Below are 14,369 nucleotides of genomic sequence, written 5' to 3'. Positions count from 1 at the left end.
TTTTATCACTCCATTGAACTTAGAAAACCCAAGTTCAAGGATAGAATTATTAAGAATTTTAAGGCAGCAATGTCAAGAAGCAGATAAAACAAGCAAGGATCATTTGAGCATTGTAAAACTGCTCAAGTTTTCCAACCATGAGGCTATTTCTGTCTATACACATTTCCCAGGCTATCTTTTTGTGACTTTCTTCCTCCTACTGATGACTTTTAATTTATTATTTACATTATTTGGGGGTAGAGGAAAGGAATACATCATGGAGGTTGTTCTAACCCCTAAGACCTTCAGAACTTGCCTTGACCTTGGGGAGGGCCCATGCGACTAGCTCTCTGCCAACACTTATATTCTGTTTGAGATCCTGAAGTTGGATAATTTTGACTCCACAGGCTGACATATTGCTGCCAGTTCTCTAGAAACAGATATGAATGCATCCTTTGATGAAAATATTACACCAAAGACTGCCTCTATGCTTTTTCATCCTAAAGGGTTTAATAGTTCAAGAAATTTATCATATTAAAGTTTCAAAATTGGAGCATTTATCAGAAGAACACAATTAAGTTGGTGCTGGCAGCTCAGTGGGAGAGAAAGCCCAGAATTGCTGGGGACTGGAAATTCAAGGCAGACATGGCAGAGAAGAACCATCAGAAGGATGCATTTTCTCTAGGCAAGATCATGACCTCCCTCCCCCAACAAGTAGCTTCTTGTGGTTCTACACTGCCATTTGTTTCCTTTGCAAAAATCCCATTTATTAGGGCCCAGTGCTTGCTTGCTATCTTTAGGGTGTTCAGAAGATTCCTCTCCAAATATTTTTCCAATGTTTTTGCCCTGACTACTTTATTTGCCTATGTCCCTTACCTCAGCAGGAAACCCTCTTGAGTGTGGTCCTCCTCAGGATTTCTAAAGCCCAACCACCTACCATGCTATGCAGAAGCTCCTATTTGTTCTGATTTTTTAATATTGATAATTGCCTTAAGGTTAAAGCAGCAGACACGTAGGTTATCCCAAGGACTATCTCCTGTCACTTGGTAGTACTGGTTTCCATAGCTCTAGAATCTCCACAAGCACACAGCCAGGTTTAGAGGTCAGTATTCCATTCTGTCAAGTACCGTCTGCTCTATAGGTCTCTTGAGGTCTCTGTTGCTTGGCTTGAGGTGATGGAAGGTACAGACATGCATTGCTCTCCAGAGGAATCCTTCTCACCAGATTTCTTCAGTCAGTCTCTTTGCTTCCTCTTATATACCTTAGAGCTTGGTAGTAGATGAAGGAGGGTGGGACAGTTTTGTGGTCCCTTCTTAGCAATTCCTTCATAGGTGGCCTGGATCTTTGCTTTAGAATTATGAACACTTTGTAACCAGGGTTTTCAGCTTTAGGATCCCAGGAGAAATTACAGCTGTTGAGAATCTCAGCTGACATCCTGCTAAATAAATTTGATAGCAAATACTTTATATTTTGCTTTTCCTAAGATAATGACTTATTATTTAAACCATGACCTTCTGGAAATAAAGGCTTAATTCATAGAAGTCATTCTACCATTAGAAGTTTCAGATGTATAAATGAAGTATTTTTTTTTAATTATACCTTTTCCTCACTTATTTTCTTATTGATAACTTTTCTGGTCTGGAGATTTTCAGAAATATTTCATTAGGGGATCTTGGGAAGAGATGTTTCCTTTACTGTCATTGTAAAAATTACATAAATATAATACCAATAATGTATATATAGAGGACTCAAAATGTGAATTAAAAAGTTTGCCTATCGATGAAAATCTGTGGCATTTAACATTAAGAGATAATGTACCAAATCACTCCTTATAGTAATCCAGAGAACTTTAATCAAATATTAATTTGAAGTGGATTCCAACTGCCATTTGAGAATCTGTGTATGTATTTGTGAGGATGTTAAAATGCAGGCTCATTATTGTGTATGTCTGCTGTCCATGTCTCTGATAATGCAAGTGGACGTTTCTAGCATTTTAAATATTTCATTCGATTTATCATTTAATGTATTGGAACAGCCTGCAAAGATACTAATTATATAACACCCAATTTGTTTTATTGTTCAGCGTTTGGAAGCTCCTGAAGACAAGTCATTTGGCAGTCCATTGATGGAGACTGAAGTAAACCTGGACAGTTACCAGACAGCTTTAGAAGAAGTACTCTCATGGCTCCTTTCAGCCGAAGACACATTGCAAGCACAAGGAGAGATTTCTAATGATGTAGAAGAAGTGAAAGAACAGTTTCATACCCACGAGGTAAAAGCAAAACATCGATTAATGAAATAGGGCAGATGGCATAATGATAATTCCGTCTGTTTTCCTCAGTTACTCTATAAGATCCTTGTATTCTGGCAATTTAGTGTTTATTCTGAGATGGAAGCAAGATAAATCTTCATGCATTTGGCTTTCCAGTAGGCGGCTTTGGAAGTTTTCCTTTGGAGAATAACACTTTGAAGGTGCTGAGACTTGATTTTGCCAGAGGCTCCTATAGGAATATGAAAGGCCAGCTCCTTTGTCTTGGGCCAAGGTCAATGCTGAGATAGAACTTACACTCCAGAGTACCTAGGGGATATCAGGCTGCACTACGCCCTCAGTCTGAAACTTCTCCTGGGATGACACACTTACTTGGCCTCCTCCCGTCCCCTTTCCTGTTTCCTGCTGCTTCTGCTCCCTTGCAGATCTTACCGGGGATCTTTTTCTTGATAAATCACTAGCATATAAGTCCTGATCTCAGGCTCTGCTTCTGCAGAAGGTGACCTGAGCTACTAATATCCATTAATTCATATTATAAACAGTATTGGATTTACTTTTACTGGGAATAAACTTTAACTGGGCTACAAATTTAAAATTGCGAAAAAAAAAAGAGAGATTCAAAACCATAATGATTCCCATAATATGTTGACTCTTATCACCTTCTTTCTTTGTCAGGGATACATGATGGATTTGACATCCCATCAGGGACGGGTTGGCAATGTTCTCCAATTGGGGAGTCAGCTGATTGGGTCAGGGAAATTATCAGAAGATGAAGAAACTGAAGTGCAAGAACAAATGAATCTTCTAAATTCAAGATGGGAATGCCTCAGGGTAGCTAGCATGGAAAAACAAAGCAAGTAAGTCTGTTTTTAATTTCTATAAGTAGCAAGTTTTAGAGTCTTAATAGTATCTTGTTGCAGTCCCTTGCTTAAGTTAGGATTCTCAGTTTTTTCCTAAAGTACACAACTCCTCTTCAGGGGCATTTTGGTTAGGTTTTCATGTCCATTACATTGTGGTTTTCACTTTTGTAATTGAAGCGGAGCTATTGGAGAGAAGGACCACTATCTCTAGAACTGTACTTTAAAGGTCGCTGAATTTGTTGTCATAGTTAATATTTTCCAAGCTTTCCCCTAAAATTACAATGTGAATATAGAAGGCATGGAAGTTTGCACAGGAAATCATGCACATAAAATCACATATTAGGTACAGTTGACAGGAAACTTCTCTTCTGAAGGAAAAGCTCTTGAAATATTTAATATTTCAAGTTTATGGAAATCCTCTTGAAAAAAGTTTCTCATCTGTATCTGGAAATCCTTCTTCAAGTACTTGCATGTGAATTATCTTAAAATATATATTGACTTAATAAAAAAATGTTCAGACATTTTTGAAAATGGCGTATTTCTTGTAAAGGTAACAAGTGAATCTCATCGTTTTAGATGTGTTGCTTTGATTTATTTTGTTAGGTGTGTGTATTCATATAGAGCTTATTGAGACAAGTTGATTTATTTTTAAATGAAAAGAAATGAAGTGCCAACTGTGGATTTGAATACATTAAGCTAAAGAAATTGTCCAAGTGTCTTAAGTTTACTTAGCTATTATTTATGAAGATTAAATCCTTTAAAAGAGGACCAAAGAAACTCATTGGGTATGCTGGGAGGATTGTTATTCTAGTACTAAATTATTGTGTGATAATGGGGAGGGGAAAAGCACATTTTTAAGCTCATGTATTTTGAACAAATAAATAAAGCATATATAAGATAGAATTTTCACAAATATTGGTATTCACAACCAGGAGATACTGGTCTATACATATAGACGTTTTCCCCAGCTGTGATCATTTGGAGGATTGCAACAAATTCTAGAGGTGAGAAGTGTAATGGCTGTATTATAACTATTAACTCTCCTCCCACCCATGCCCAGGCTTCCCTGATAGTTCAGTTGGTAAAGAATCTGCCTGCAATGCAGGAGACTCCAGTTCAAGTCCTGTGTCAGGAAGATCCACTGGAGAAGGGATAGGCTACCCACTCCAGTATTCTTGGGCTTTCCTTGTGGCTCAGGTGGTAGAGAATCTGCCTGCAATGCGGGAGACCTGGGTCCAATCCCTGGGTTGGGAAGATCCCCTGGAGAAAGGAAAGGCTACCCACTCCAGTATTCTGGCCTGGAGTCACAGAGAGTTGGACATGACGGAGCAACTTTCATTTTCACTTTCTGTCCAAGCCCAAGGCTCAACTAGTTTAAGCCACCCATTTTTCATCATAGATCATGATAGAGAGCCTCCTACTTGTGGTCATATGCCAGCATTCTTCAGGTCATGACTTTGGTTTGCACCCATTTGTGCAACTTAAACAGAGTAACCTTAGGTAAAATTTGTAAGTCTTTAACATCCTAGTTCCTGCTTCACTGACTATCCCATAGTGGTACCACTGTCTTTTCCTTCTTGCTTTCTGTTTTCCCATCTTCTTCTGGAGGCTAAATACATTCTTGTTCCTCATTCTCTTTTTTCAGTAGGGCTAACTATATGGGATTAATTATTCATACAAACAGTTAATTAATTGCATCTTCAAACTGAGTGGAGAAAAGGTGGATTCAGCCTACAATTAAAACCCCAAGTTTTTAATCTGCTATTATACCATTTAAAAATTGTTTAATTAAAAAAAATACCTTGTTAAAGAGGTATCTACCATTAGATGATGAATGACAGCACACACACTTACATGGATGAGACCATGTACACACGCATGTGTGTGTGTAATTTGCTCACACCTGTCCCACTAGAGGATGAGAAACCTAAAATGGCAATATCACTAAGCTAAGAGTGTCAGACTTTTTTGGGGGGGCTCCAAAATCACTGCAGATGGTGACTGCAGCCATGAACTTAAAAGACTTTTACTCCTTGGAAGGAAAGTTATGAGCAACCTAGATAGCATATTCAAAAGCAGAGACATTACTTTGCCAACAAAAGTCCATCTAGTCAAGGCTATGGTTTTTCCAGTCGTCATGTATGGATGTGAGAGTCAGACTGTGAAAAAAACTGAGTGCCAAAGAATTGATGCTTTTGAACTGTGGTGTTGGAGAAGACTCTTGAGAGTCCCTTGGACTGCAAGGAGATCCAACCAGTCCATCCTAAAGATCAGTCCTGGGAGTTCTTTGGAAGGACTGATGCTAAAGCTGAAACTCTAGTACTTTGGCCACCTCATGCAAAGAGTTGACTCATTGGAAAAGACACTGATGCTGGGAGGGATTAGGGGCAGGAGGAGAAGGTGACGACAGAGGATGAAATGGCTGGATGGCATCACTGACTCGATGGATGTGAGTTTGAGTGAACTCCGGGAGATGGTGATGGACAGGGAGGCCTGGCGTGCTGCGATTCATGGGGTAGCAAAGAGTCAGACACGACTGAGCGAGTGAACTGAACTGAAGATTGACATCAAAAATAGTTTGTCCTTAGGGAAGTTTTAAGGACTTTGGTTGATATTTAAGCTTTTAAAATGATTAACAAGAAGGTAAGGGCAGCCTCTTAGCTGGCATAGTTTTGCTAAGACATAGTTTTTAAAATGAGACACTAATGTGTAAATGCTTGTAGCATATCAACTAGTCTGGACAATTTGTTGAGGTACACATACACAAAGTATTATTTAAGACAAGCAAATTCAGAAATCTCTTGTAAGTTTGTAAATAACAGTCTTACATACCACTTTCACTAACTTTGTGGATTTTCATGAATAAAATTCTAAAGGTGATTAGCCATTATTCAAACTATCCTAGACCTGAATTTTGATAGATTTTTTAGAGGAAACAAAAAGCTGATTATCAAAATAGGATGTTGTCAATATTTAAAAAAATAATTTTAGATCCTATTTAATCCTTTAGTACATTGCTACCTGTTCAGTTTATACTTTCATGGCCATGTTGATGATTAGCTTCAATTTGGAGCATTACCTGTTATTTCCATTCATATGATTACTTAGGAGAAGGAAAGCATAGTAGACTGATAACAATCAAAAATGAATTATTCCACACCTTTCAGTTTGTTCCTCCAAAGAAAGAAAGTGTATGGATAGATATAGTCAAAATCCATTTTCCCTGCCTAAGCATAGATTTAGGGAGAGAGAACGATAATTAAGGTATAATAGTTAGATGAGATATAACCGAAGCCAGCTATAATTCTAAAGTTGTTGTCTTATTCAGTCAGTTCAGTTCAGTTCAGTCACTCATTCACGTCCAGCTCTTTGTGACCCCATGGACTGCAGCATGCCAGGCTTCACTGTTCATTACCAATGCCCAGAGTTTGCTCAAATGCATGTCCATCGAGTTGGTGATGCCAACAAGCCATCTCATCCTCTGTTGTAACCTTCTCCTCTCACCTTCAATCTTTCCCAGCATCAGGGTCTTTTCAAATGAGTCAGTTCTTTGCATCAGGTGGCCAAAGTATTGGCGTTTCAGCTTCAGCATCAGTCCTTCCAATGAATATTCAGGACTGATTTCCTTTAGGATAGACTGGTTGGATCTTCTTGCTGTCCAAGGGACTCAAGAGTCTTCCCCAACACCACAGTTCAAAAGCATCAGTTCTTTGGCACTCAGCTTTCTTTATAGTCCAACTGTCACATCCATACATAACTGCTGGAAAAACCATAGCTTTGACTAGATGAACCTTTGTTGGCAAAGTAATGTCTCTGCTTTTTAAAACACTGTCTAGGTTGGTCATAGCTTTTCTTCCAAGGACTAAGCGTCTTTTGATTTCATGGCTGCAGTCACCATCTAAAGTGATTTTGGAGTCCAAGACAATAAAGTCTTGTCACTGTTTTCATTGTTTCCCCATCTATTTGCCATGAAGTGATGGGACCAGATGCCATGATCTGGTCTTATTACAGAAGTAAAAATAAATAAATAAAATGGCTGGGAATGCAGATAATCTGATAACTAAAATCTATGAATATTTATACTTGTCAATTTTTAGCTTCATATAAGAGCATGTCTATGTACGATCATCAAATGACATTTTATATGTATTCATTGGCATGTATTACTGTATATATCAGGTTTCCCAGGTGTTGCTCATGGTAAAGAATTCACCTGCCAGTGCAGGAGACACAGAGACTTGGGTTCAATCCCTGAGTCAGAGGGTTTGATCCCTGGGTGAGGAATATCCTCTGAAGTAGGAAATGGCAGCCCACTCCAGTATTCTTGCCTGAAAAATCCCATGGGTAGAGGAGCCTGGTGGGCTAACTACAGTTCAGGGGTTGAGTTCACTCAGTCACATTCAACTGAGTGACCACGTATGTAACAGGCATATATGTATGTAGGTATCTGTATCTACATCTATGTATGTATCTATATCTGCATCTATTATATACACATGAATGTTAATAATAATATTAATAAATATTAGTGGAGTGCCTCAAAATACCATCTACATTTCAAGGCACTGGGCATACAGTAATGAATACAAAAGGCAAGGTTCCAGAAGCTCTACAGTGTCTCACATCCAGTAAAACTAAAAAAAAAAAAAAAGAAGAAAGAAAAAAGAAAAATATCAGATAGGAATATGCTTTTTGAAGAGGTTAAAAGTTAGTGTGATAGAGCCTGAGGGGCCTCTTTTGCCTGTGTGGCCCAGGAATGTTGTGTCTGGGGTGGTGCCATTTAATTTCAAATTTGAATGACAAGGAGGAGTCACCATTTGCAGATCAAGAGGAAGTATACTTCACACAGAGGGAAAAGCTCATGCAGGGGCCCTAAAATAGGGACACTCTGGCTTGTTAGAGAAACCAACAGGCAGTTTGTGGCTGGAGAGTTGCAGGAGGGAAGATTAGATAGCTGAGGTACGAGATGGGGTTGAAATCTATCAATGGGTAGGGGTCTTGTCATGTATGGCAGTGTCAGGGTAAAATCAAGGACTTTAGGATCTAGCATAAACGTGACAAAAAGTCATCAGAAGGTTTTAAGTAGGGGAAAAACAGGTAAAGAAAATATTGATAATGCCACTGGAAGAAGACAGGACCATTGTAATACCAGTATCAGGTAAGAGATAATATTGACAGTATCTCTTACTATTACTTTCCTGATACTAGCCCAGGTAAAAGGTGCTAGTATCTTATGCCAGGGCGTGCTTGTAATCATACATGTGTTTACTCTACGATCTTACCCCAGTCACTAATGTATAAACCATTTGTGATGTGTTTATTTTCCTTTTTGCCTTTCTAACAGTCAAGACTCCGCCTCCCCACCCCAGGAAATAGGCATCCTTGCCTCATACATACAGATGCTACCTTTATACAAGGTTGTATATAGGGGATTTATCCTATAAGCCATTAACAATTTCCAAGCAAAATGAGAAGTTTTAAAAACACAGAGGTAATAAAATGCTCTCATTTCCCACTTATGCTCAGTCTACTCTTATTTTCCTAAGGGATAAGGTCTCCCTTTCTCCAACTCCTATTTATGTGAACTAGGTGAGATACTTCCCCTCTGTGGTACTCAGTTACTGATTGCTGACACACCTCTAAAAGATACTGGCCAAGATAGGGTGTAAAAAGTAGATTGTGGACATGAAATTATTATGAAGTATAAAGAATGATCATCATTACAAATGACTAGCCATGGGTTAATTATTTGAACCATACTATGTAGCTATGCCTATGTGAAAGTGTTAGTCTCTCAGTTGTGTCCAACTCTGCAACCTCATGGAGTGTATGTAGCCCGCCAGGCTCCTCTGTCCGTGGGATTTCCCAGGCAAGGATACTGGAGTAGGTAGCATTTCCCTTCTCCAGGGGATTTTCCCTACCCAGGGATTGAACCCAGGTCTCCTGCACTGCAGGCAGATTCTTAACCATCTGAGCCATCAGGGAATATATATATATATTTAAGCAAAAGTGAAATATATATATATATATATATATATATATTTATAAATATATATATTTCACTTTTACCCCTCTAGCTTGTTCTAGTTGCCTTGCTCGTTTTTTCAGAAAGGACTTGTTTGTGGATGTTTTCTCTGGGTGAAAGGGACCATGAGCAGGGTGATTAAAATTATATTTGAAATTATAATTTGATTATTGAAACATTTAAAAATATTCCTTGCAAAGGAATATAAGTAAAAAACATAAACATATAGATGCTTCTTCTGTTCTCCCTGTTTTATTCTGTTCTCATTTGATTCTTATTAATTTCTTTTCTCTCCAATTCTGATGTCTTTGTGCACATGAATTCATAATGAGATAATGAAGCAAAAGCTAATATAATAAAGAACTTTTTAAAGATACTTCTAGCCGCTACTACTTTGGCACAAACATGCTACTGTTGGTCAGTTATCAATCTTTAACAGTGATTATGAGATTGAAATGAAAGAACTAAGTTCCATTGATTGCATAATTAAAAGAATTAAGACGAGACAGTATCTGTTGACATGCTCGAGTTGGAACCTTCAGACGAGTAGGCAAAATGATTTTTATTTTGTTTCATTTTTATGCTGCAGAATAGCCTTTGGGTGGTGGGAGGTGAGGGAGAGAGAAGAAAAAGGCAAAACTTCCCACTGTCGAAGGACAAGAAGACTATTGGCATAGGGACAACAGAAGATTTTCTTCTCTACGAATAAACTAATTAATTTGATTGAAAAATGCAACCTGCAGAGAGCAAAAGAGATTTACTGACATTTCTACAAGGACTCATAAAGATAAGCACAGCAAGTTCCATCAACTTCTCTGATAACTGTGGTTAGGACATGCAGGGGGAAACTAAAACCTTTGTGATGATGAGAGAAGAAAAATGAAGGAAAGTCAGTAAGGAGGCCAAGTGAAGTTATGTTCTGGTTTTATATCAGCAGGAGGAGAGATATGAATAGTATCTGGGTGAAAATATAAACCATAACATGGGAAATAATTGTGAATCACCGTCAACACTTTGACTGGAGAGAAAAATATGTCTAACAACTCTGGCTCATCTTTTTTTATTTTCCTTTTAAATTTCTGTTCCAACCTGGAAATGAGATAACATATGTGAGAGGAAATAGAGTAAAAGAGGTAAACAAGTAGCCGGGTTGTTTTCTCCCAAGTGAAGTGACTAACACACGGCGCATATGAATATCTGAATGGATAGATCAATGAATGAAAGTGTTAAAGTTAAGTTCTGTTAAATGAATTCACTGCAGTGAACTTTTTAGCAGAGTAGTCTCTTACTTGCCATTATATAACACTGTTTCATGAATTCATTTTTTTCTAATTATATTACAATTAGAATTCCTTGCAGATCAAGGTAGTTCAAGAACCACTAGCAACAACATCACCTGAGACCTAGTTTAAAATGCAGACTCTCAGGCCTCACACTGCATGATCAGAATCTACAATTTAATGAGATCTCAGGTGATTCCTAAGCCCCCAATTTTTCTATCAACTGAGGTGGGCTAAATGTATTAACTACTTTCTCAGAAACTCCCAAAATGGTACTGGTGATGTTTCATTCAGTACTCAAATGTTGCCATCATCTCTCATGGGTCATTGATAAAATAGCAAGATTCTTGTGAAAGAATATGCAATATAAAATGTGAGAGTATTGACAATTCATTGGTGGCCTAATTAACAGTTATTAGCATATAGTAATTTGATCAGGTTCAAATCAATATGATGGTCTATGACAACCTTTTTTGTAAACAATACTCAGTTAAAACGTGGACACAACTTGTTCCAATAATATAAAGTATGTGATTCTCATAGTTTAAATTATGAGTAGGAAAGGCAAATCTCTGGAATTCATAGAAATGAGAGTCAAGCATAACATTTTTTGGAACAGTGCTTTTTCACAGAGATAAATAATGGTGATTAGAAATTCAGCTTAATTATTCATTCATCTAACAATTCTTATCTCCTACATTCCCTGCACTGTTATAGATACTGGGGAATTATTAGTGGACAAAACAGACTAAATCTTTGTCTTATTGAGCATGCCTTCTTCATGGGAGGAGACAGTTGAAAAATATGTAAAATATGTATATCATTGGAGAAGGAAATGGCAACACACTCCAATAGTCTTGCCTGGAAAATCCCATGGACAGAGGAGCCTAGTGGGCTACAGTCCAGGGAGTCACAAAGAGTCGGACATGACTTGGTGACTAAAAAACAACAACATGTATGCCATAGCACATGGCTTTAAATGATGGAAAAGAAAAAAAAAAAAGCAGGGGATAGATTTAGAGAATGACCCATTGAATTACTGTGCATACTTGGTCAGTTAGGGAAGGCCTCCCTCTTAAGGTAATATTTAAGGGGAGGCCTGATCACAGGCAGGGAACAGCCATGCTGAAGGCTATGGCAAAGGAAAGCGAATATAAAGATTCCAAGGCAGGAGTGAGCTAGGCATGTTTGAGAAACAATGTGCCAGGTAAAATTATACCATTCTCATTTATGGCTGAAACAAAAATGATGCTAATTAAATCAGTGAACTATCTTAACACGAGCACATTTAATGGAAGCTGATGTTTTTATATTAATTCTGATGTTTCTGATTAGAAAAGTATATACATTTTTGTACTATATCTTCTTATATTTGATAATTGATACCATTTATGCATTCAAGCAATATTTATCATGTGTCTAGTGTGTGCCAGATATTATAGAGTGACATAATTTTTGAAGTTGAGAGTGAGCTTCTACTGTCGTACAAATGATTATGATCTCAGAATGTCACCATACCTCATTTTCACTAGAGATAATTTAAACAGGTTTCTAATCATTGTATTTGAGTCCTCCTTGGTTTGTGATGACATCTGGGAGTTTCATCACTCACTTTGTAAGTACTGAATCAGGAAGATTGAATTGAGTGTCTCTATAATGTATTTGCCACAAGAATCTTTTGTATCCAGCCATGCAGCTTCTTTATTATGTTCCTGTTACTGTTTTGAATGTAAACGTGCAAAATGCAAATGAATGTGTTTGCATTTTTAACTTTAATTTTGCTCTGTATAGTTGAAGAATGTCAATAATTAAACTGTTGTTGAGCTTTATGGATGGAGGGATAACATAGATCAGTATTTTGAAAACTGTGTATTTATGTTTCACAGAATCCTTTTAAACACAGTACTATTTTTCAACTCCATTTTGTGGGAAAATAAATACTAATACACGTTTGATTTTGAGGGAGTGTGGATACTTTCATTTCTGTTGAAAGGCAAACTTTGCAGGCGAGTTCTTTCTAAAATATTTCCTGTGAGGCTGTTGAATTAAGACTGTGGTCTCCAAGACCAGGTTGCAAGGTGTAATAGAATGGTAATGATGAGAATTAGTGGGAGCTTTGGGAAAATGTGTATGACCTGGTCTCTGTGCTTTCTCCCCTGACCCAAGATATCAGTGCACCTATTGGTGGGAGTGCTGATGTTGTAGAGAAGAGAATGAGCATTCATTTTGGTGGGAAAAAAAGAAACCCTTCATAGGATTCTGTTAGACTTTTATCTGCCATTCATTCTCCGTTGGAAATTCCTACTATTCCAGTGCCTAAGATTTAGAGACAGAAAACCACTGACCAGTGTCAGATTTTGCAAGTGGGTCTTTTTTAAGGTACCATTGGGACTTGGAGGAGAGAGGATGGATTTTTTTGAGGCAAGGAGGTGCAGGGCAGATGGAGGGATTAACCACCTGCAAAAATGCTGGTGATAGACTTGAAATGTAGGGAACTGGCTGAGATTGGTGATGGAGACAGTGGCAGTAGAGGGGGTAGGGTAGAGGTCACAGTGGTGGTGAGTCTTATGCGTTTGGGGTCTCTATTTTATTGGATCCTTAGTTTTGAGCTTTATGTTTCACAGGGCATTCAGTGAGCTTTGAGAAATGTTCAAAACTGTGAGAATTGAAAAATATGGATGTGCTTCATATAGCCCATTCATTACTGCCATATGACAGAAAGCCTTTATGTGTTTGTACATGTTTTACTGAAACTTTTCTTTAAATTTACCACTATTGCATTTCTATTTTAAAGCAATGTTTGCTTTTTTGGCCAGGGGTTTATCAGGTTTTCTGATTCATACATTTAATGGAACGTTACAAATGTTTAAAATGTCTGGTCATTCATTTTCCCTTGTCACCTTATGTTTGATTGAAATTGGGTCTCAAAGTGTATTGGGGTTTCTATCATTAATGGAGACCTCATGCTAAAGGATTTGACTCTCCTCATTTAAGTGAGAAAAAAGAGTAAAATGATCTGTTAATGACAAAAATTGAGAAAATCCTACTAACTGACCTTTTATTTTTCTGTTTTTCCTTCTTGATAATCACTGACATAAATGAAATGAGGAATAGATTTAAAAGTTATCTCTAAAAATGAAGTAACATTAGTAAAGGTATGTCTTGTGCTGTGTGCTCAGTTGTGTCCGACTCTTTGCAACCCCATAGACTGTAGCCCACCAGGCTCCTCTTTCTGTGGGATTCTCCAGGCAAGAATACTGGAGTGGGTTGCCATTTCCTCCTTCAAGGGATCTTCCTGATAAGGAAGCAAACCCATGTCTGTTGCTTCTCCTGCATTGGCAAGTGGATTCTTACCACTAGTGCCACCTGGACAGCATGATGGTGAAGCAGACCCCAGGGCCACAATGCCCAATTCCCATCCCCCACCCCCCATTGCTTGCCTTTTGACTCAGGTAAACCTTTGTTTACCCATCTGTAAATTGGGGCTAATAGTATTTCCTGTATCGTTAGGATTGATGGTAATACCTCTATTGTCTGGCAAACCTAGACAACATATTAAAAAGCAGAGATATCACTTTACTGGCAAAGGTCCATATAGTCAAAGCTATGGTTTTTCCAGTAGTCATGTACAGATGTGAGAGTTGGAACATAAGGAAGGCTGAGCACCGAAGAATTGATGCTTTTGAACTGTGGTGTTGGAGAAGACTCTTGAGAGTCCCTTGGGCTGCAAGGAGATCAAACCAGTCCATTCTAAAGGAAATCAACCCTGGATATTCATTGGAAGGACTGATTCTGAAGCTCCAATACTTTAGCCACCTGATGGGTACAGACGACTCATTGGAAAAGACCCTAATGCTGGGAAAGATTGAAGACAGGAGGAGAAAGGAACTACAGAGGATGAGATGGTTGGATGACATCATCGACTCAGTGGACATGAGTTTGAGCAAGCTCCGGGA

The 14,369-nt window shown here is 38.1% G+C and overlaps 1 protein-coding gene across 9 annotated transcripts in view; it reads left to right on the top strand.

Annotated features, from left to right (window-relative positions):
- DMD (dystrophin) overlaps positions 1-14,369 on the top strand; it is a 2,656,945-nt gene that overhangs the window by 1,031,959 nt on the left and 1,610,617 nt on the right. For all 9 annotated transcript variants that reach the window (XM_027533579.1, XM_027533577.1, XM_027533571.1 and 6 more), the window contains 2 exons: positions 2,063-2,251; positions 2,924-3,105. In XM_027533579.1, coding sequence (XP_027389380.1) covers positions 2,063-2,251; positions 2,924-3,105 — 371 coding nt within the window. The remainder of the gene's footprint in view (positions 1-2,062; positions 2,252-2,923; positions 3,106-14,369) is intronic.

The sequence above is a fragment of the Bos indicus x Bos taurus genome, chromosome X, assembly GCF_003369695.1.
Source record: "Bos indicus x Bos taurus breed Angus x Brahman F1 hybrid chromosome X, Bos_hybrid_MaternalHap_v2.0, whole genome shotgun sequence".
Taxonomy (NCBI): domain Eukaryota; kingdom Metazoa; phylum Chordata; class Mammalia; order Artiodactyla; family Bovidae; genus Bos; species Bos indicus x Bos taurus.
Note: the sequence above shows the minus strand (reverse complement) of the source record. Positions and strands in the feature narration are given on the sequence as shown.